The sequence below is a fragment of the Lissotriton helveticus genome, chromosome 5_1 (genome assembly GCF_964261635.1).
Source record: "Lissotriton helveticus chromosome 5_1, aLisHel1.1, whole genome shotgun sequence".
Classification (NCBI taxonomy): domain Eukaryota; kingdom Metazoa; phylum Chordata; class Amphibia; order Caudata; family Salamandridae; genus Lissotriton; species Lissotriton helveticus.
This window is the reverse complement of record NC_136065.1, coordinates 1,129,368,671-1,129,392,835: the sequence shown is the minus strand read 5'-3', so window position 1 is coordinate 1,129,392,835 and position 24,165 is coordinate 1,129,368,671. Positions and strand designations below refer to the sequence as shown.

Genomic DNA, 24,165 nt, shown 5'->3' with positions numbered 1-24,165 from the left:
GCCAAAAAAGGTCGGGTCGTGCACAAACGGACCGTCTCTCAATGGGTCTTTCCCTGCATCAAAGCCTGTTACTCATTGGTTAAGTAGGAGCCTCCTGTGGGCTGTGTGCCCATTCCACCAGGGCGACGGCAGCCACTACTGCTTTGGGATGCAGTGTTCCCTTGCAGGACATTTCTCAGGCAGCTACTTGGTCCTCGCTGCACATGTTTACCAAGCATTACTGCCTTGACAGTCAAATCCGGAGAGACGGCTTCTTTGGCCATTCTGTTCTCCATGACTTTCTGGTGTAATCTTGTTCACAGACCTACCACCGGGATTGGTATTGCTGAGGTATCTATTCTAAGGTAAGGAATCTATCACTTGTTTAACAATATATCTGTAAGACACATTAGTTAGTGATAGATTCCTTACCGCCCCACCCATCCTCCCCGTTCTGCGAACTGATTACTAGGGTTAAGGTCATCCCTTTCAGGGCCCTAGTTTCAATGCATCAGTGGTCCGTATCTTGCATGGTTCTGCGTTGCTGTCGCGGAAAGTCGTATACAGAACTGACGCGTGCAGACATGGGTGGCTTCTAAGTAGTCTCCGTGACGTCATCTCGGCGCATACGACGCCAGCGACGGACACGGAGCCACAGGACGCCACCTACTGACGCGCAGGTGTACTACGACGCAAAACTTGCCAGATCCAGTCTGACGCCTGGGGATATTCTAAGGTAAGGAATCTATCACTATCTAATGTCTCTTCCAGATATATCGTTACACAATTAGTAACTTGTGCATCAGAAGAAAAAGTTACTTACTTGCGGTAACGATCCTTCGGTTGGATATTCTATCTTCCTGCAGATTCCTCACCGACCCACCCACCTCCCTGTTGAATGGATGATTCTACAAACTGATGAGATCCGTTTATGCATTCTTTTGGTTCTGCAAAATGTTTTTCTGTTGTCATTCAATACTTTCACGTTGAAGTCTTAGACAAAAACAGAGGGTAACTTACGTTGGTATGTCATGGGGGGGGCTCTATATGAGCCCGGTGTCGTGATCTGACATCACTTCCGGCACCGACTCAATCCAGTGCCCTCTACTGGCGACCTCCAAGCTTTGAAGTTTCCGGATCCAGTCTGAGGCCTCAGGTTGTCCTACAGTTGAGGAATCTGCATGTAGATTGAGCATCCACCAGAAAGATTCCTACCGTAGTTAAGTAGCTTTTTCTTTGTGACGTTTATAAACCATACACAAAGCACTTTACCTCTGGTTAGCAGGGATAAAGTACACAGAATTCTACAGCTACCAAAAATAGGGTACAGTAAATGACGAAACAAATCCCGGCCACCCTGCATAAAGGGCACATTTCCAACTAGAGAGAACGGGAAACATTGTAAAATGCTGTATTGAATTTCCAAGTTGTAAAATGTTCTTTTTAAGAGTTTATTGAGGAAATAGGAAAGGGCAATAGCATCAGCAGACATTTCTACCCCTGGCACTTTTCTGTATGAGGCCTATTAAGATGTGTTCCAACGCATATGTGAAGACCCTTCAGACAGTGTCTTTTTAGGTTTAACATTTTTCACCATGTTATAGTTTCATCATGAGTGATTTGGAATTAATTTAGGAATGTCCTAAGTGGTAAGCCAATGTAGTGTTGTGGCTTCAATGTCCACCATGGAAAGAAGAGATTTAAATTGCGTGATCCGTTGAAACTCCTGTTATCACTTGCTGCCTCAATGCCATCATCTTCCAAAGATTTAGAGAACATATAAATAGTCTACTACCTAAACTGTTGAACATTTGCATTCAGTTTCACATATGATAGTTCTGCTTCTTTCTAATGAAACCATTGCCCTGTATAAATGTAATATCTGCAACATTGCTTCGATATATTCCTTTACAGAGCCTGGATACTACGAGGATGGCTCATTTGGGATCCGTTTAGAAAACGTAGTCCTGGTGATTCCCGTCAAGACCAAGGTGAGTCTGAAATTCTACTGTATCTTCATTTTGCTTTCCTGAGACATTGAAGGTCTCATGGTTCGTTGGCTGCAGGGGCTCCTTTCCGTTTGTTTGGCATCAAAAGTGAGACATTGATTATTGCAAAATGTAATAGGCTGCTTAGAGTATACTGTGTACTAAGCTGTTTTGATTAATTCTTCGCTCTGGAGCTGGCGCCAAGCAGAATGTTAATGATCAACTCCGATAATCTCTCGGGCTGTAAATAGCAGATGTGAGCAAATAACTGAGGGCTAGATGTAGGTAATTCATATTTACCGACTCCTAAATACCGAATTTTACCGATTCGGTATTTAAGAGTCGGTAAATATGAAGGGGGTGATGTAGGTATTACAGATTCTGTAAATACCGAATCGTTAAGATTCGGTATTTACCGAATCTGTAAATACCGAATCGGTATTGCCCATCGATTCCTATGGGCCTTGAAACCCATAGGAATCAATGGGCAATACCAATTCTGTAATTACAGAATCGGTAAATACCGATTTTAGCAAGGGTGCAGGGGGTGTCACTTTGACACCCTCTAGCACCCCAAAGACGGGCATGTGTGCCCTGTGGCACACAGACATGTCCTAAGGGCATGTCTGTCTGTCACATGGCATAGGTGTGCATGCACACATGTGCATGCACACCTGGATTTGGTATTTTACCACCCAATTGGATTGGGTGGTAAAATACCGAATCTGAAAGGCCTGCGGCACTCAAAGATGTGCTACCTACATGTGCTTTTACAGAATCGGTATTTTTAATACCGATTCTGTAAAGCATGCTCCTACATTAGAAAACCCTAATACCGGTCGGAAACGGCCAAAATTCTGCCGTTTCCGACCGGTATTAGGGCTCCTCCATCGGGCCCTTAGTCCTCTATCTTTTTCTGCATTTTAACACTTGTAGTTAAGTGTTAAACAGGGGAAGAATATAACTGCATTATACTACCAGCATGGAAGGAAAAAGCAAAACGGGATGAGCTACACATATCGACATGACCTGCCTTAAGTTTTGTTTGGAAATCAGATGGACAGAGGTGTTTACATTTGTATGACTCTCCCCTCAAAGGCATCTTTTGTTGAATTGTTTATGTTTGGCTTTCTTTTGTCAGAATCTGCCACATATTTTATTACAGTAGTATGGTGAGTGTTCAACTCTGCTGGGAGCATTAGTGTTGAGATTACTGATGTCAACTCTGATGCACTCATGAGAAAGAAAAATTACATTTGTGGCAGTTTCGTTCCTCCTTTGAAAGCTCTGTGTAAAAACTAATTGTTTGGCAGCGGTGGTTAATTATAATATACTATATGATGACAGGCCTCGTCATGTACTCGACCCTAGTCGACGACTGCTACTCTGATGTTCATCATCACGCCAACGGTATCAGTAACCCTGTCAACAAGTATTCAATTTCCAGTGACTTTCATGTATTCTCCACTAAACATGACTCTTCACCTGCCTACTCAGATTCAGGAGTGTGAAATGGAGGCTGACAGTGACTAGGAACACGTTTTAGATGCAACATGCAGCCCTGTGCATTTCGATGTGCGCTATACACCGGAATTAGAAGAGGAGGCTTATGCGCAATAGAAGTATCAGTAATAGGACTACCTGCTTAAGACTTTTGTGGTTGGAAATCCTTTGAGAGTTTATGAACCATCTTATAGTCATGCATGCTACTATTAGGAGCCTCAAGTAATGCAGGTGCCTGATGCATCCGAGACTACATTGCAACATGTGATGGACACTCTTTTGGAAGATGTCCTCTCATCAGCCTGCTGTACAGCCCCCAGCTTGTCCGTCACTGGGCCACCCAACTCAGCACCTCCACCACGCGTACCAGTGCCGCTTCTTCCTCCTTCATCTCCTTTGTTGTTGGAGGTCACTCCTCAGGGCTCCCCTCCAGTGCCTGCGCAGCCCACACACCCTGTTCTAACTACACCCAGAAACATTGAGAAAGAAGAATACATTAGACTCCACTCATTTTTCAGAAATGGAGAAGGAGAGCAATCTGCAAGAGGGAGAGTAGGAAGGCCATGAACATTAGGGCAAGGAACACATCTTACCAAGGGGGGACACAAGACAACTGTGCAGTCACATTCCCCTCCGTATGACATAGTCCGTTTTCATGTGCTATTGGAAAGGGCAGCGAAAACGTTCAATCTCTCCATGGCATCAGTAGGGTAGCAATGCTTTCTTTGTGACTTTAAAGAACAAACTCCTAAGGCCATAATGTCTGTTCCCATTTTGCACTTTTTATGATCAGATGGTCTGCATTTTATGCAAACTCTTGAAAGGTACAGGCAGTGGTACCCTGCTAGATGAAGAAATATAGGGTTCCAGATTCCTGTCTAGATGGTTTGAAAGGCTATCCTAAGCCAGACTCTATCATTGTGCCAGCAGCCCAAAGACGTTTTGGAAAATGCTGTCTCCCCAGCCTCAGCCCCACCAAACAGAGACGGTGGAGGAACAGATAGCCTGCACTGCAGTCTTAGTTCTAAGGCAGAAACTTCAATCAAAGCTGCAAATGCCATCTTTTGCTGTCACAACTTCCAAATGTAGCATGACATCTCTGCCCTTATAAATTTAGTTCCAGAAGACTGAAAAGAGGAAGATAAGAGCATAGTTAAGGAAGGGGCCAATGTGGCAGCTACCAGAATAGATGTGGTGATGGAGGCAACTAAAACAGTCTTCCATCAACTGGCCGGAGCTGCTTTTCTGAGAAGACACAGATGCCTAAACTCCACAGCCTTCTCTCCAGAAGTTCAATCTGTGCTCTTAGACACACACACTCATGGACACTGACTGAGATGCATGAAGAGGATGCCTTGCAAAACATAACAATGGACACAACAGATTCCCTAGTACCCTTGCAGTACAGACACCCGGGTTTGACTCCTTTTCGTGGATCTCCGACACACTCAAGCATTCAGGGGATGTTTCACACATCACGGAAATCAAGAACAGGTCCATTAACCCTCCATCTATTCAACATGGAGCTTGAAGGGTTCAATGCGGATCAGGTCAAGCCCCCACTCACTCTTTACTACACAATATAAATGACCTGACCCTTTTATGTAGAACAGATTACTTATGACCTCACATGTATATGTAGTCACTAAACCTTTATGTACTACACTGGCAATTGTCAATATCCCAATGTGCCAACTTGGGTCTCTGCTCTCTTATATGTTGTGTTCCCTTACTGTACTCATCCTGATGTGTAGTGCAGCACTAATCATTCTACACTGTTGTGAAAAAATCAACACATGTAAAACACAAGAAAAAGTGAACAAAGGCATGGAGTGCCTCACGGAAGTAACCCCATGGGAGTCCACTGATAGGTTCTCACCAGTGGACTCTGGTTCTCATCATTAGCACTTCCATACCAAACACAAAAAATGTGATGACAAAAAAAGTTTTTATGCAAATAAAGTGCGCAGGTGTAGTGAGCAAATACTATCCCTAGTCAGTGAGTTGTTATTGACTGGTAAAATAAGCAATAGGACGTGTCTCCAGACAAGGGTGGTATGACCAGGATAACGCAACCTACAGAGGCCAAAGACAAATCTATGGCAGAATAATTAGAAGGAAGAAAGGTGCTTCCGAACTCTTCCGCCCCACCACCCATCGCCGTCCTAAGGTCATCCGGATGGCATGACGTTCTCATTTTGCCCCCTCTTTGTAGTACATAGCTTTGGACCACTCACTGCTTTAAATACTACACGCGTATCACAGCCTCAAATTTGTACAGAAACCACCAAGTCATATACCCATGAAAGAGCATCCTGTACAACTTGCAGCAGAAAACGGGACAATTTTTCTCAAAGAACTAAATGTATTTTTGGAAAAGCAATCCTTTCTGATGGTGACTCTCCAGGAAGGAAAATAATTTTCCTTCCTGGATCTTTAGGATGCATATTTTTACATCCTCATATATCAGAACAACAGGAAATAACTCAACGTTTCAGTGGGGAGGACAGCTCTACTGAATAAAAACAATCCTCTTCAGACTCCGATGTGCACCACAGATTTTTATAAAGTGCCTGTCCCTACTTGCCGCCAGATATACCATTACTTGGGCGACTGACTGTTCAAAGCTCCAGCAAAGGAAGATACAAGTGCCTCCATGCTCACTTTGCCATTGAACATCCCTCTGTACACCTTGTACCAAGACTCCAGATCTTAGAAGTAATACCAGATTCTCGGCTAGGAAGGGCCCTGTCTTTAACAGAAAAGACACTGAAATTATAAGCAATGGTGAAAAACATTTTGTTCCAACCAAAATGTTTGTGTCCGCCTGTACAAGTCCCTCTTGGCCTGAAATCATCCTGCATAGTACTAATACCGTTTTTCAGCTTCAGGATGATACGTAAACAGCATCAACTGGGTCCCCAATGGAGACAAACTACTGGCTCATGGGTTGACGTAGTCCAGGCTACCAGAAGGCTTAGAATGCATTATTATCGTGGAGGTTTCTGTCAGACCTCAGTGCAAGTCTTCCATTCCAGCCTTAGACAATCAGGATACGAATGACAATCAACACATCAATGGACACTCTGGACCCACATAGAGGAGCTCTCAACTAGAGATTCCTCTCGAAGTAAGCAGGATGAGCTGTGCTTATCAGAATGGCCAACACAAACTCAATGATTTACATTGCAAAACAAGGAGGAATGTGGTCACATTCACTATCGGAGGAGGTACAGATGCTTAGGACAGGGCTATCCAATGAAGTGGACGTTGGAGTAGAACATCTCTTAGGATGCCAGAAAGACCAGTCAGATGTGCTCAGCTGCTCCTTCCAGACTGCCACAAATGGAAGCTCCGCCATGACCAAGTGGATTACTTCTTCCCCACATGGAGCTTCAGTAGACTTATTCGCCACATGATAGGATAGGAAATGTCAGCACCACACCAGCAAGTTCTGACAACTGAGGTCCAAGGGCAGAATTTTTTAGATGACCTGGTTCATTCTCTGTGCATATGCCTTTCCTCTATTTCCCCTAATTCCCATGGCACTAAGGAAGGCGAAGGATCATGGAGTTCCTGGATAACTATTGCCCTAGCGTAGCCTCCCCAGTACTGCTACAGAGATGTTTTGAGGTTATCCACATATCCAGCAATTCTGCTGAAGATTCATCCCAGCCTGGGGAAAGCGATAAAGTGTGGTGACATGCCTACGGTTCGGTATGCTAGGCAGAAATATAAGAAAGTGCAGGAAGTGGCAAAGAAATCCTGGGATGATAAGAGGTGGCAGGAACTTAAAAGAGCCTGTGAAAATAAAAACCAGACACTATTCTGGGATGTAGTAAAATGGGGCAGAGGCGGGATCCATGCAGAACCAATCAACTATGTAAGCCAAGACCAATGGGTAAAGCACTTTATAATACAATATGAGTGTAGTAATGATGAGGAAGAACAATTTGATCCCCCATGTGTCTACTATGACGGTTCTGCTTTTAGTAAAGTGGATGTTGATACTGCATTGGACACCCTGCAGGGAGGCAAAGCGCCAGGCCCTGATGGCATCTCAGCTGATATTTTTCTCCATGATAGAACTACATGGAGCCGGTACATTTTACTTTTAATGAACGAAATTGCCAAGGGTGCGCCGATTGCGGAGTCCTGGAAAGGTGCTGTGATCATCCCAATATTCAAAAAGAGGGATAAGTCCAATCATGGGAACTACAGACCGATAAGTCTAATCGACTCAACTCAAAAAATCATGGGTCGTCTTGTATTAGATAAAATCCAGGATTGGCTTATCGAGCAGGACATTCTATCTCCTCAACAAGCAGGCTTTCGTTCGGGCATAAGCACCATTGATCAGACATTTCGCTTCACTCTTCTCTACTGGAAAACGGTGGTCTTGGAAAAATGTAGCTTGTTTGCTGCCTTTGTCGATCTAAGGGCAGCATTTGACCTCGTTTCTCGAAGTAGATTGTGGAGAGTCCTGTCTGATCTAAAGATGCCCCATGATTTACTATCTCTTGTTGTTCGACTCCACGATGACACCTATGCGAAGATTAGGCGGGGAAGCCAGGACCAGGTCACTCCCGCATTTAGAGAGGGCAGGGGGGTGAGACAAGGCTGCATTATGGCCCAACCTTGTTCTCTATTTTTATAAATGGCGTTGCAAAGTTCTTGGAGGATACCCCAATGGATGCACCTAAATTGGCGGGCATAATCAATCAATCAATCATGTCACTTGTATAGCGCGCTACTCACCCGGAAGGGTCTCACGGCGCTTGGGGGAGGGGGCCGCTTACTGCTCGAACAGCCAGGTCTTGAGTTGTCTCCTGAAGGCGAGGTGGTCCTGGGTCAGCCGAAGGTGGATGGGGAGGGAGTTCCATGTCTTGGCCGCCAGGTAGGAGAAGGATCTGCCTCCGGCGGTGGCTCTTCGGATGCGTGGTACGGCGGCGAGGGCGAGGCTGGCGAATCGTAGCTGGCGGGTGGGCGTGTGGAAGATCAGGCGGTCGTTGAGGTACTTGGGGCCCAGGTTGTGGAGAGATTTGTGTGCGTGGGTGAGGAGCCTGAACGTGATCCTCTTGTTGACGGGGAGCCAGTGCAGGTTCCTCAGGTGGCCAGCGATGTGGCTGCGTCGAGGGATGTCTAGGATGAGTCGGGCGGAGGCGTTCTGGATGCGTTGTAGTCTTTTCTGTAGCTTGGCTGTGGTTCCGGCGTAGAGGGTGTTTCCGTAGTCCAGCCGGCTGGTGACGAGGGCCTGGGTGACCGTCTTCCTGGTTTCGATCGGGATCCATCGGAAGATCTTGCGGAGCATGCGGAGGGTGTGAAAGCATGAAGAGGAGACGGCGTTCCAATTCTTATGTTCGCCGATGATACCCTCTTAATACTCTTTGAGGAATTTTGTCACATGCGTGGTCTTGAGATAAATGTCTCAAAAACGAAATAGATGACATTCAACCCACAAAGATCCTCAGGAGGAGTAATGCTATTGAATAAGCGCCCCCTGGAGAAGGTGAAAGATTTTACATACCTAGGTGTTATTATTCAGGATAACATGAATTGGGGTGAGCATCTGGACATGGCCACGTTAAAACATAGCCAGTTAGCAGGTACCATATTATCTGAATTTATTGCATCTTTTACCAAGCCAGTGACTCCCCCTCCAACTATCTATAATATGAAAGTTGTCAGTGCAGTCCTATATGGGGCGGAACTTTGGGCTTTAATAATCTGTCGAAACTAGCTGTAGTGGAGAATAGTTTCTAAAGAAAAATTGTGAACCTCCCGCAAAGGACCCCGGTGAAGCCCCTGCTCCATGATCTAGTAAGGAAGTCATTAACGGATGGTGCTAGACTATGCCCCCTGTTGTACTGGCAGAGAATCTGGACGACCCTGAACTGGCACAATATGCTAAGGGCTTTAAAGATCTGATACGCTGTGATCGTTTTAAAAAGATTTTTTGGTTACAGCAGGTTAGATCGCTTTTGCTAAATATTGGTCTGGTGGCCTTGTGGGAGAACCCTGAGAATGCCCGGTTCCCGTCCAGAGAGCAAATGGAGCAAATGTATTGGGGATGGGTGGATGCCAACATATTTAGGAATAGTGACCCTTTGACACTGACGGGCCAATTCCTCATGGCTAAACCAGTCCAAAAACTAGAACCTTACTGGGACTCTATTACAAAGCATCAAGATAGAAAGCTCCTGTTTCAACCAAGTGTAGGCACAATTCCAGTCAAATTGTTTTCTGCAAGGTGGGAGGCATCAATGGATACTCTTTGCCCCAGTTGCAATGAAAGTCCTGAGTCTCTGGCTCACTTGCTATTTGCCTGCCCCGCCTATATAGTTCCAGGCGAATATGGCTGGCCCCCGTTTGCCGAGCGCTGGGGACAAGGAAATGTGACGAGGCTTTAAGATTGATTCGCACCAAAGCGTGGTTGCCGCTTAACATCGCCGTAGCCAAGTATTTAGGTTGGACATGGATTATAAGAGCTAGAGCAATCGTGGCATCATGATCAATGTATATTGTGTATATATTTCCAAATCTTGTAAAGTCTTATATATATATATATATATATATATATATATATATATGAATTTATACATGATCATGGCCCCCAAATGAATAACATTGTATTACTCCATTTCTATTGCCGTTATGAGCTGGGATTCCATGAGTGATTTCTGATTTTAGTCCTGGTGTTTTTATAACTTTTTATACAGATGTTTTATAATTGAGAGACACTACTCATTTTTTAACTGTTTTATTGGGTGTTTTATGATTTGGATTATGCTTTTATGACAACATGTTGAATAAAGCTTTATTGACATAACATCCCAGCCTCCTCTGCAGACACAATTCAGAGATACTCAGCCATGATCTCAGGTCTTTAGCCTGTCAGCCCGATATGTGATCACCTGATATTTGGCCACTTACGCATCCCAACAGATTTCAGACACATTCTGGTGCAGAAAGGCTACACAGCAACCACAAAATCTACAAAGCCAATATAGGCATTTTTACACATAATGCAAAGACAGGAGCTTTACTTGAACGTCCATGCAGCCCAATCAAGTACCTCCATACTTGCTGGACCTGCACAAGACTGGTCTTAAATAAGTTTGAGTTAGAGACCATCTTATGGCATCTGCAGACAGTCCCTTCTTCATCCTTGTTTTCACAAAGAATCATAAAGCAAGTATAACATGTTTCTTTAGAGCTTTCCCACTTATATATTGCCCCACCCCACCCGTGCCATGAAAGTTGAACACTCTAGTAAGCCAACTCATGCTTCCCCCCTTTTGAACCTATACAGAGCAGGAACCTGAAATGTGTCTAATGGAAAACAGCCCTACAGCTTGCACTACATTAACCTAGAGAGTAGGGAAGTTGCAGGCATTTATCATAAAAGAGCCTTTTCTTCCCTTTTACCAGAGAAAGTCATCCTACAGACAAGCCCGAAATTCACATCTAAAGTCCCTATAGACTTTCATTTGAATGAACCCATTATTGTTTGCTTATTTTTGTCTAACCTTACAATGCCAATTTAGAAATCTTTGCACTTGCTGAATGGCTGCTGGTGAATTACATTTTAAAAGGACAAGACCTGAGGATATCAGACCAGCGGTTTGTGTCTTTTGGTCCTCCATGAGATCGCTTTCTGCACTCCAAACAGGGAGTAGCATGTTGGCTTTGTGACAATTTATGCTCTTTATGCCAGTGTCTTTGCAAGACGTGCCTAGGAACCATGTGGAAAAGCAGGCACACGTTCACCTACTGCCTGGATGTTAACGCAGGAGTTGATATAGCGGTGGGGCAGGCAGTTCTCAGCTATCTGTATGAGTAAATATAAGCCTGCTTTTCCCCTTATTCCAATGTTATTTCCTGCTTTTTATTATATGCATGAGAATATATGAAAGATCCAATGTTGGGGAAGAAATTAGTTTCTGATTTACATTTTGGCAGAGGAGTTACTCTTTCACAAATGTGACGGATATCCTGCCGCTGTATTGCAATTGCCATTGGATATATTGCACTTGTAATATGGCAGACAGGATTTACGTCATGTTTGTGACTGAGTAACCTGTCCGCTGAACTCTAAATCAAGCCCTTAGTTGCTGACCTTTAACTCCAGTTCTCCAGCATTCACATCCATCATCCATTCATGTACAATACTCCCTCCTGCCCAGTCTGGAGTTCGCTTTTATTTTACTTACTCCTCACACTTGTGCTATGACGTTTGAGCCATGGTACCTCTACGGGTGGATAGAGAGTTTATCACTTCCAACTCATTGGCTGAAGTTGCATTATTTCAAATGAGGTGGACATACTACAAAATAAGCACGTTGTAGAGTTCTTGCCCATTTTAATATTGTTTAAGTGCTATTTAAAGTTGTGGGTGAATAAAGCCAACACTAGAGAACAGGAGTTACAGGTCAATCAATCAATCAGTGAATTTGTAAAGCGCACTACTTACCCGTGAGGGTCTCAAGGTGCTGGGGGTGGGGAGGGTGCTGCTACTGCTCGAAGAGCCAGGTCTTGAGGAGCCTTCTGAAGGTGAGCAGGTCTTGGGTTTGCCTCAGATGGGTGGGGAGGGAGTTCCAGGTCTTGGCGGCAAGGAAGGAGGAGGATCTGCCGCCGGAGGTCGTTCGTTGGATGCGGGGGACAGGGCCGAGGCTGGCGGTGCGGAGCTGGCGGGCGGGGGTGTGGAAGCTGAGTCTGCTGTTCGGGTAGGCTGGTCCGGTGATGTGGAGTGCTTTGTGTGCATGGGTGAGGAGTTTGAAGGTGATCCTCTTGTTGACGGGGAGCCAGTGTAGGTCTCTCATGTGGGGGGTGATGTGGCTGTGGCGAGGGACGTTGAGGATCAGTCGGGCGGAGGCGTTTTGGATGCGTTGCAGTTGCTGCAGGTGTTTCGCCGGGATTCCTGCATAGAGTGCGTTGCCGTAGTCCAGCCTGCTGCTGACGAGGGCTTGGGTCACCGTTCTTCCGGTTTCGGTCGGGAGCCACTTGAAGATCCTGCGTAGCATGCGGAGGGGTGTTGTAGCAAGCGGAGGAGATGGCATTGACCTGTTTTGACATGGAGAGTGAGGAGTCGAGGATGAGTCCTAGGTTGCGTGCGTGGTCCGTGGGTGTCGGTGCTGTTTGAGTGTGGTCGGCAACCAGGAGTCGTCCCACGCAGAGAGGTTGGGGTCGAGGATGAGGACCTCCGTCTTGTCTGAGTTCAGCTTCAGGCGGCTGCTCCTTATCGAGTCAGCCACTGCCTTCATTCCCTCGTGGAGTTTGGTCTTGGCGGTGTGAGGGTCCTTGGTGAGGGAGAGGATGAGCTGAGTGTCGTCGGCGTAAGAGATGATGTTCAGGTCGTGCTGGCGGGCCACTTGTGTGAGGGGGGCCATGTAGACGTTGAACATGGTTGGGCTGAGGGATGAGCCCTGGGGTACGCCGCAGATGAAGTCGGTGGCTTTGGATCAGAAGGGTTGGAGGCGGACTCGCTGGGTTCTGCCGGAGAGGAAGGACATGGTCCAGTCCAGGGCTTTCTCCTGTATTCCGGCTTCTTGGAGGCGTGTTCTTAGTGTGCGGTGGCAGACTATGTCGAAGGCAGCTGACCGGTCCAGGAGGAAGAGGGCTGACGTTTCACCGTTGTCCAGTTGGCGCCTGATGTCGTCTGTGGCCGCAATGAGGGCTGTCTCGGTGTTGTGGTTCCGTCTGAACCTGGACTGGGATGAGTCTAGGATGTTGTTGTCCTCGAGGTGGCGGGTCAGCTGTAAGTTGGCGATTTTTTCGATGACCTTCGCCAGGAAGGGGAGGAGGGAGATGGGCCGGAAGTTCTTGAGGTCTTTGGGGTCTGCCTTGGGCTTCTTGAGGAGGGCGTTGATTTTGGCGTGCTTCCAGCTTTCCGGGAATGTTGCTCTGTCGAAGGAGATGTTGATGACCTTCCGTAGTTGGAGTGCGATGGTTGCGTCCGCTTTGTTGAAAATGTGGTGTGGGCAGGGGTCTGACGGTGATCCTGAGTGGATGGAGTTCATGATCTTGCGTGTCTTGTCGTCATTTACGTGGGACCAGGAGGTCAGCTGGTTGGTGCAGGTGGTGTTCTAGGTGGGGTCTGTAGCAGTCGGGGTGGATGGGGTGTTGAAGCTGCCGTGAATGTCAGCGATCTTGCGATGGAAGAAGGTGGCCAGTGAGTCGCACAGGTCTTGCGAGGGCGGGACGTCGTTGGTGTTGGCGCTGGGGTTGGAGAGTTCCTTCACTATGATGAAAAGTTCTTTGCTGTAGTGTGCGTATTTTATGAGATTTAAATTACCTGATCTATTTCACTCTAATTTTGAATTGCCCTGATGGGAGGGTATACTTGATTAGCTGTGCATTGTGAGAGTAGTGCTGCCTACAAATATAAATTCACTATTGGAAGTAAGCTCATTGTACTGCCACGCTTAACTGTCAAACATGTCCAGAAGAAATCCTGTTTGCTTCTGCTTTGGAGTTTGATTCTCTTAACAGTTGAAGAATACAAGTGCTTAGGGTCTGATTCTATATGTTTTACTGTGTGGGCCCCATGCTATGTTTTGAGAAGGCTAGCAAATCTGTCTAGTTTGGGGATATTGGTAAATGAATGCAGGAGTTGGCTCTTCACATGACGCATTCCTGATGGTCTTCAGGACCCAACTTTTAAAGCAGGAGTTATCCCACTGCATCCTGACTGGTCCCCCTGCAAAAGTGCTCTTTTGCTCTCCACTAGCATTAATCTGGATGCAGACTATCCTGACATCCATTCCTTCATACTCCCTTTAAGAGAAGACAGTGGTGGTAGGGCAGGGGAACCATGGCGCCCTACTACAAGCGCATATTTGGAGAAAATTAGATTTGTGTAAATAATATCAATTCAGAGAGTGTTCGATTAGAAAAAGGAGCTTCAGAAACTATGAGGGTCATGTTGTCTATTATCAGCACCAACCGAACTTGCATTCCATTCTTTCCCGAGTTCACGTACATCCTAAAGAAACACTTGAGCATAATACAGAAAAGAATAGCAATTAGCTGAGATTGAGGAATTATTTTGCCAAAATACATGTTGCTATTATTATTCCAAGCACTCTGTTTACCAACCAAATCCACAAGGCTGCTCGTATTCCAGATGATGGCTAGGTAATCGTTCTGTCTCTTCCTGAAAGAGCATTTCTGCCATGTAGTGTAAAATAATTACGTTTCACCATCTGTGAACCAAAGATTAAGGCAGGATGCATGAGGATTCACCATAGTTAGCCGGGCTACTTCCATTTCAGTGCTAAGGACTACTCTCTCTAATTTTTCAAGATTATTGGAAACGTCACAACCCCTTGGAATTGAGCCCCAAGATATGTGCCCTTGCCAGCTAGATAGTGGTGGCCAGTGTGTGAGTTCCGAAAAGAATTTTAATAAAGTTTTTATTGGACTTTTCCAGAACACTCCAGTGTGCATCATAATGATATTTCCAAAACCCTTTAGCTTTTAAACTACAGCATAATAATGTTAGTATATCATCTTTACTAGTTAACCCCCCCCCACAGCCCCCTCCCACAACACCGCCGGGCTTCAACTTCATGGAGGGCATATGGTGGCATTCAGACACACAATAAAGAACAGTTTTGTGATAGCTTCATGTGGTCTCTGTGAGGAAAACTTAGTTGAGGGTAAGAGGCTTAGCTGTGTTAGGTGCCATCTTCTGGAACAAACTACTTATGTAGGCAACCAGCATCTAACGCTCTGGGAAGGGCATGAAGCTAGATGGTTTATGTTTTCATGTTTAAAGCGAATGTTTACGTTCCTGATGGCACAAGAAAACATTTCACTTGAGAATGTTGTGCTCCAAAAATGCTATTTAATATTACGGACATTTTCCAATCTGTTATACATATTTTTTTTAACAGCAGAGCTATTGTAATCTTTTTTTTATATATATCTTTTTTATCGTATTCAAGCCAATGATTAACATAGTGATACATGTATAAAAGTACATGATCATATCTCTTCTCACAAAGTCCGGTAGGTTATACGCTTTTTCAGATACATGACTTGGTAGGGCTACACCTTCATTCCTATTCCTGATTCGTGTTCCGAGGCGGCTGCTCTAATTCTGGGTTGGGCTATGTCCTCCAGAGGCGTGCTGGGATACCCCTAGTACTCATTCCATTTGTTCCATATTCGTCCCCACTTCTGTGGACATCCCCTGCTAACATAGGCTGCTTTCTCTGCCACCAGACACCAGTCCATGTCTAGCTTCCATTCTCTTAGGGTCGGCAGTTCTTCTGATCCCCACCTGTAAACAATGTTACGTTGTCGCTACCATCAGGCCCAGGGTGACCCATGTCCGGTCTGATTGTCCCAGATCGGAGTCTTCCCACACATTTAATATACACCACTTTGGAGGCAGCGTTAGTTCCATTCTCATAATCCCTGCCATACAGGAGACCATGGCTCCCCAGTAGTTTTGGATTCCTTGGTATTCCCACAGAATATGAAAGAACAACCCTTCCTCCTCACATCCTCAGACAGTGTGTCTGTTTTCCTGCCTATTTTTTGTAGCTTGTTACAGGAGATGTATGCTCTATAAAGGATTTTGAGTTGGATCAGTCTAAAGCAGGCCCGGGTGGCCACTTCTTTAGGGAATGCCAGAACTTCTGGCCAGTCTTCTTTGTGTAGGTCATTAACCCGTTGGCTGCTTCGAACGTTCCGCTCCAGTGCTGAACGTTCGAAAAACGGGTGGGGCAGCGTCGGCCAACGGACGTGCGCAGCACTACCAAGGTAGTGCTTGCGATGACCGTTGGCCGACGGCAGCAGCCAACAGGTTAATGTCTTGTCCCCAGTGGTCTCTCAAGTTGGTCAAAGTGTCTGGCATGTTATTAATAAGTTTCTGGTGCATCAAGGATATCACCTTCCAAGTTAGATGTTCTTCCAGGAGTCGATACTCCAACGGCGAGGATTCATGTATTGACTCTCCCCGAGGAACTACCACTCTTGTCGTGTCCAATTTGCAGGTATCGGAGGAACTCATTAGGGTCCAGTTCATTCGATTGTTGCAGTTGTTTGAACAATTTCATGTCTACCCCTGTTTGAAGGTCACCCACCCTCGAGATCCCGATCAGGTCCCACTTATCGAACCCCGCCTTCAACCCCATTGTGCCAAATTTCTGTGAATCCCATAGGGGTGTTGCTTTAGTGATTTTGTTTTTCCACCCTAGTTTAGCCAGGGTTGAATGCCAGACTTTGACTGTCAACGCTGTGGGGCCTTCCACTGGGAGACGCAGAGGGTCTGTATATAGCGCTCGCAGATACCCTCTCGATTGGAGATTCAGTCAGGCCATTCTATAGGCTGGTTCCGAGGGTGGCTGATGGACCCACTGATTTATTAGTTACGAGCTGGGCTACCCTGTAGTAGGACAGTATATGTGGCAATGCAATTCCTCGTCATACCAGCTTTTTGATTAGGGCTGCCCTGCTCAAGAGGGACAGGGGGAGGGCCCGGCAGTGCTGGACATCATTTTGAAGTCTAGTCAAGGGGCCCAGCAAATTCCAGACATAAAAACGGACTGGTTCTTTAGTGTGTAATCGTTTTTTGATGTATTTGTTATGTTGACATGTTTTTCCAGGTGTGCCATCTGCTTCTAGGACTTGCAGTTATGTGGGTTTTGTAGTTTGTGCTTTTTAAGCAATTAAACATATGTTAACTAGGAAAGGCCTGATACACCTGGGCTTGCAGTTTGCTCACCAGTCCATAAGTCAATGGTGAACGGCAGGGATTCTTTGTATTGCCCTCGGAATGGTGGAGTTCTATTCTTATCAGTTGGCTTCTATGCCGTCTACTGGCTAGGTGTAATTGTGTGGGCAGAAAAAAGCTTCCTCCTGTAAGGTTTGCGCTAACTAAAGGCTTCCTAACACACACTTGTCCACTGGTGGCAAGTGCCTGCCCGTTGCTTGTCCTTCTCACTGGTTGTGCAGACGGTGACATCAGGTGAACGTCCGCTATCAAAGGGCCAGGGCTTCATTTGCATGAAGTGAAGATGGCAACTGGACCAATGGCTTCCCTTCGTTTAGAGTTCATAAGATTTCATAGAAGTTGCGTTGCAAGTGAAAAGAAATGGGAGGCTTACAAGTTTGCAATTGGAGTGAGACTAATTATTAGCTTTTTATTAATTTTGTTGTTAATAATGATGCCAAATGTATTTAGTTTAAATCCTGTGCATGTGTTGGTAGAAGTCTCTGGGTGACAAATACTGGATGAGGAGAGTAAATGAAGGGTTACCTTGTTACCATAGCTTCTGAAGGGGCAACGCTGATGTTTGCTGTATTTTGACCTTTATATGCACTCAAATGACTATAATGCTTGCACGAGAAGAGAATGTTCTTGTGAGGTAAACAGCAGGGTTTATCCAGACCCAAAGGTAAACTATGCAAAAAGCAAGTGTTTTAGCGGTGCTATTGTGTGGATTGTCTATATTAACTTGCATTTTTTATTTTACACTCTTGCCTGTACCATGCACTATTACAATAACTATTAGTTCTTTAACTAATACATTCTCATGAGAGTTGAGCTTTTGGGTTGAGTGCCTTTAGCATACAAAGCCCAACATGTCGCACTGATAAATATATTATTGTCACACAGTCTTGAGCCCAGTGATATTTTCGATGTTTCTGCGCTTGATTCCTCGGACTGAAAATTGGTGTTAATTGTTTTGTTTGTTACATTGTGTTTCAGCATAACTTCAGAGACCGAGGCAGCCTGACCTTCGAGCCACTTACACTGGTACCAGTGCAGACGAAAATGATCGATGTTCACTTACTGACTCAAAAGGAGGTTAGGACTTTGTGACGCAACTCTATTTTATGCTCAGTCTATCTATCTAACACCTGTTACGGATAACTCTATCAGGGTCCTCATAACAGATACTGCCTTTAGCATTTGCTTCCAGTGTTTGCAGTGTTTATATGTTTGTATAATGTTTAGTCTACGATAAAATATCCATCACATACAATGCTATAAAGTAACAGCCCGTCACAGAATCTGAAAAGTAGCTCACTATTTACTGCAGGCTTGCTCCTCCCCAGAACGTAGGTGAACCAACGCTCAACAAGTCTGTGATATCTGCAACTCATGTTTCCTTAACACTGTTTCGATTATGTCTGTAAAGTGTTCTGATGCCCCCGGGTCTTGCCAGACGATATAAAACTCTTTTAAATAAATAAAAATGTATACCAGCAAAAGGTTCATATCAATACACAGTCCCACGAAAAACATTGGTACATACACAATTAGTCAATATTGTGAAACTATAGAGAAAAAAAATCGCCCAAAGTGGGAAATAGTGAAAATGCGGTTCGGCAACAAGTAGGGAATTTTACATATTATCACAAAAATACTGTGCTTAAATGAAATCATCTACAAATGCATGCACTTCTTAAAGTCTTGTTTACACTCTCACATAAGCATTTCTGGTGCCACCGTGTTACGTTAGATAGACCAGGGGGCAAACGCAGCATTCATAGGAACTCGGGCGAGTATAAATGCAAAGGTTCAGTGTTCCTTTCAGCTTCATTTGAGAGCACTCTTAATTTTAGAAGCCCCAATACTCGCCAGTGCAGAGTCCCTCATATGAATGAATGAAAGACATTTGCCAGCATTAACATATGCATGTACTGTGGACAACAAAAATTAACCAACATGCATTTTTGGCAATAGGTGCTTCTGGTGCTGACACACTCCAAGTGAAATAGGGAAGAAATATGAAAAGTACACAGGAAATTATATACAATAAGCAATGGTGACATGGACAAAGTTAATGCAAAGCCTGGACATATATAATTTCAGGGGTATAATGCCCATCATTCATTGAGTGACAAAGGAAATATTCTGTCGACATTTTGACACGCTATTGCTTTACATGGATCTTCAGCACAATTGACAGGTGGTAGTAACCTGTAGGACAATTTATGTTGTTTGTCTAATGATCATTCCAGCTAATAATCTCTTGATACCTTGTTTTGAGGTAAGTGATAAGTCTCTTGAGACCCGTGTGTCTACTGACTCTTCAGAACAAAAAAGTGTCCACTGCATATTTCTTCATTATTTGACGTATCTTCACCAGGAGCACCTGTTACCAAAATTGCATGTTGTTTTATCTTTGTTGTCCATAATACATGGATATGTTAATGTTGGAATGTGCCTTTCATTCAGGATAAGAGGAATTTCTACATTGCCACTAAGGCTCCCAAAATTAAAATTGCTTTTGAATGAATTTCCAAGAAATACTCTGCACCTTTGCATTTACCATTTTACGTTAGTTAGTTTATATGACTGCTAATTAACGATTAGGTATCTGACGCTAAATATGCTTACTTTATTTTACCTCACTATAATTTGTCGTTTCTTCTGCATCATCCCATGTTCCTTTGCACGACTTTTTCTAAGGCAAACCCCAACTGTGTGTGTGCACAACCACTCAGTGTTGTGGATACTTGTTGTTATTCTCCTGTTAGCGACCAGATATATGAATGCATCATCTCTGGTAACTGTTAGTACTTTTCCTTTTTTTCACCCCATAACAATGCAGCACCTGCAAGGTTCATTCCAGGGGTTAAATGTCTCGATCCAGCCAATTTAAATTAGTGTATAGAGTATTCTAATTTGCTTTTGGCTGCTTTTTTCATTTGTGGACTGCTTGTTGTATTAAAGATTCAGACGTATAGCTAGTGGTTATTTGGACTCCCCTGCCAACGCTAGCCGATGCTGCCCACACACTCTTGAATCTATAAACAACTTTTTATTGGCTATTCGTATTTAGTCATTAAGTAAACGAAGAAGACCCCAAGGGCCTCATTACGAGTCTGGTGGTCCATGAACCGCCAGACTTGCGGGGACGCCGTGGTGACGGTCTTCCGACCACCCTATTACGACAAGGCCTGTCAGGCCGTGCTGGAACCACCACAACCGCCAGGGATTAGAGATCCCTGGCAATAGCGCGGCGGTCTTGAGGCCACAGTGTGCTTAGCGGGATCTCAGCGGTCTCGCCAAGCATATTACAAGTCTCCTCTCGGGGGTTTTCATGGCAGTGAGCCCACCATGAAAATGTGACAGAGAGGAAACAAAGGGGGCTGTTACCTCAGGGCCATGGGGTGGATGCCCCCTGTGTGCATGTACCCCAGTACCTGCACGGCATGGACTGCAACAGTCCATGCCGTGCAGGTACTGATTTGGACGTTCCCATTGTGGTGCCTGTTTCATAGGCACCACAAAGGGAATGCCAAAGAACCGCCCACCAGACATGAGAAAACTGTTAATCTGACGGGCAGTTCAACCACGGGTTTGGCTGTGCGGGGCGGTCCCGCTCCCGTACCTCCAAACTCGAAATGAGGCCCCGAGACTCTGTTTATCAGGCAACTGCAAGCTAGGTTTTTGACAGCACTATTCAAAATTATAACTGATCGTTTAATATTTCACATTAGCACCCTCAATACATTTCACAAACAACTCTGAGAGGCAAATTGCATGTTACACGTTTATTTCAAACAATAATATATTACCTACATTTAAACAATAATGTAATTACGTCATTAAACTCTAATAAGCACGAGAAAGAGTTAATGTCTAAATAGACAACAAAGGGTATTTATTGAAAATATCTGTTCTTTATTCTCACTCTGCTCAATATAGTGAATGACTGTTATTTATAGAAGTCAATTAAATGGGATCTAGAATATGAACGATCAGTGCCTGAGTATTGAATTCGTATCAAGCTCGATCCTAGGAATTTTGCTTCCAGTCATAGGCTGGGGCAGAAGGATGCGGTCTTCACTTGATCCTTTCCTTATTTTGGAATCAAAAAGATTGATTTGGGATAAGGGCATCAAATGTTTGTTTCTCATCTTGTCAACATTAGCCGCATTTAAAAGCATGCGTATTCATTTAAGGCCATAAATCGGTTATAAGGCATCCTTTTGTGTTTTTTTCAGGTGGACTGGGTCAACGATTACCACAAAAAATGCAGAGAAGTGACAGGAGCAGAGCTGGAGAGGCAAGGGCGGTCGGAGGCCCTCCAGTGGCTAATCAGGGAAACACAGCCTATCAGCAAACAGAACTAGAGACATCTTCGGGATACTCAACCTTCATCCTCATGGTCAGCAATCATTAACTGTCTGGTTTCAAATATGCTAGATAAACACCTTTTTGATAACAGTTTGGAAAAACAGTTTCGACTTTTTCTTGAATTTTGATAATAAATCAAAACCAAGCAAAATGATAATTAATTTTTTAAAACAAGGAAGTTTTGAGGAATACATTTTACATCAATGCCTCAATTGAAATTGTTTACAACAGCACTTTTGATTACAATGGAAATTCTTGTATATTTTGCTTATACTTGGCTGGTTAATGGTCCGAAAGTTGTCCACTTCAGCAACACTTACTGTAACCATTTGTATTTATGTTCATTGAATAAAAGTTTTAAAACTTAAGTGTTTTGTTGTCTTTATTCGTACTGGTATGAATCACTTTGCCCAGTACCGTGAGACACGTTTAGTGACTCCAACCAAGGAAATATCATGGGATGTTAAGTCCTTCGTTTTAAGGTGTTTGAACATTTTACTCTGAATGTAAAGACAGTTCTTTTGTGTCATTTAAAAACCGTATTTTATCAAAATGAGGATATTAGCTGTTGTTTTTAGTGAAATTAGGCTCCTCCATTTTCCGCTATAGATCTCTGATTTATCACTGGTAGTAAACTCTTACTTCCCAGGAACACGTTTTGGTAATAAACTGATTTTACTGTGCAGCTGAATACACTGTAAGCTAATACTATAAAACATTTTTTAAAGGGTTTACTTTAAGGGAGTTTTAAAAAGCATCCTACTGTTTGTTTTTATTTGTAACGTTTGGATTTCTTATCGCTGAAAAAAAGTATTTTTGTTGCCCTATAATTTGTAACTATCACAAAGAACAAGATGGGATAGAGGGCCATGTTTCTTTTTTTCCAGGCCTTATGAGACCAGTGTCGTACAATAGAGGTAAGCTTTCTTAGAACCTTTGCAGAGAGAATCTATTGTAGATTGATGGCATGGGGTGAGAACCCTCGTTTAAAGTCAATCTTTTTTGCAAATGGAGTATGCAAAATCTGTGATTTTAAAAAGTTGCGTAGGTTCTGTTAATGTTAGGTCTAATAGGGTAATGCGGTAATAAAGGACCAATTTATGCGACATGGTAATCTCAATTATGGGATAAGAAATGGCAAATTATGTAGCATATTCTCTGGAAACATTATTTTGATCCACTTGCACCAAAAAAGAATAGTTTTTTGTTGTGATCTGTAAATCATGCAGCAAAATGTGTAGCAAAATTATGTGGCAAGTACTTTAAATAAATAATTACATAGTGCCACTGGTCCTGGCCATTGATCATTGTCTTATCAACAATCTCTTCTTGAAAGGTAAACAAAACCTACACATTCAAATTCCAATTATTCGCTGCACCTTGAATACAACTTCAACAATCTCTTCCTTCTACAGGCGGAAATATTAAATAATGCAATAGTGTGTTTTTTAATCTACATTCTTAACTGCATAATTTATTGTATGTTTTTTAAATTTTTTTTTATTTTTTTTCTGTCCTCATTCACGTACATGGTTTCGATCTGTCAAGACAACCATACCAGGGTGAGAAATGGAACAATACCGTTATACTGCCTCAGTCTGGACTGGCAGGGATAGCAAGTGGATGGCAACCAAATCCCAACAGTATCAATTGGCTTGCACCAATCTCAGCTCCTGAGCAGTTTGTAACAGATAGCACCCATTGTGCCTGGAACCAATATTCGCTACTGCCTGCCATAGCTACCGCAGGGGAGAAAAGCAGACGCAGCAAGTAGGGTGAACCATAGCTACGTAATCATTGGACCTAGGGGAAAAAAAAAACCCAGACTCAACGCATCCAGTCCAGCAAGTGCCAAAAGGCTCTCTTATCATGGTTCCCTACCCTAGCGAGGTCTAATTTAGAAATCTGGAGGATTGAGGAGCACCAATCATGGAAGGAAGGAGCTGAAGTATCCTTCCAGTGCTTACAAATTTCCCTGCGAGCTGCCAGGATAGAATAGAACAAAAGGTTCTTAGCTGGACTGCGAGACTTATCTCCTACTCCAAAAATGACAAGGCGAAGGTCGATCACAACTACGGAGCCCAAGATAGTTGACAGTTTGTTGCTGATTGAGTCCCAAAAAGGTGCAAGTTGAGGACAATCAAAAAACATATGCGTGTCGGGAGCCTCTTCTAGGCCACATCTTGCACAGGCCACTGGGCCACTTGAAGAAAACTTAGACAACCTTTGCGGGGAGAAATACGCCCTATGTAGGGTAAAAAGATGGTTTCTGCAAAGCCAGGCAGGTTTAACCAGGTCCCACAACACATTGCAAGATATCTCCCAAAGTTCTTTCACATCCGTATCAGGCATCAAGTTTCCCCACAATACCTCAGGGAGGCAAAATTTACCTTCTGCTTCTTCTAATATCAATTTGTACCATAGGGAGGTCTCCTTTTTCGCTTGAGGTTTATCTATCAAAAGAGACTCAAGCTCACTCGCTCCCCCTATTGGCAAGTTGTTCCCCCGTAAGGTCTGAGTGTATAACACTTGGGCCCAACTCGAAATTTGCAAATACTTAAATGTCGAAAAACTCGGCCCCACCTTGTT

At 44.1% G+C, this 24,165-nt stretch overlaps 1 protein-coding gene across 1 annotated transcript in view; it reads left to right on the top strand.

Moving 5' to 3' along the window:
- The window catches only part of XPNPEP1 (X-prolyl aminopeptidase 1), a 410,780-nt gene extending 388,836 nt beyond the window's left edge, over positions 1 to 21,944 (top strand). The window contains exons 20-22 of the mRNA XM_078643742.1: positions 1,894 to 1,970; positions 18,193 to 18,291; positions 21,444 to 21,944. Coding sequence (XP_078499868.1) covers positions 1,894 to 1,970; positions 18,193 to 18,291; positions 21,444 to 21,572 — 305 coding nt within the window. The 3' untranslated portion in view covers positions 21,573 to 21,944. The remainder of the gene's footprint in view (positions 1 to 1,893; positions 1,971 to 18,192; positions 18,292 to 21,443) is intronic.
- Positions 21,945 to 24,165: the final 2,221 nt, after the last annotated feature.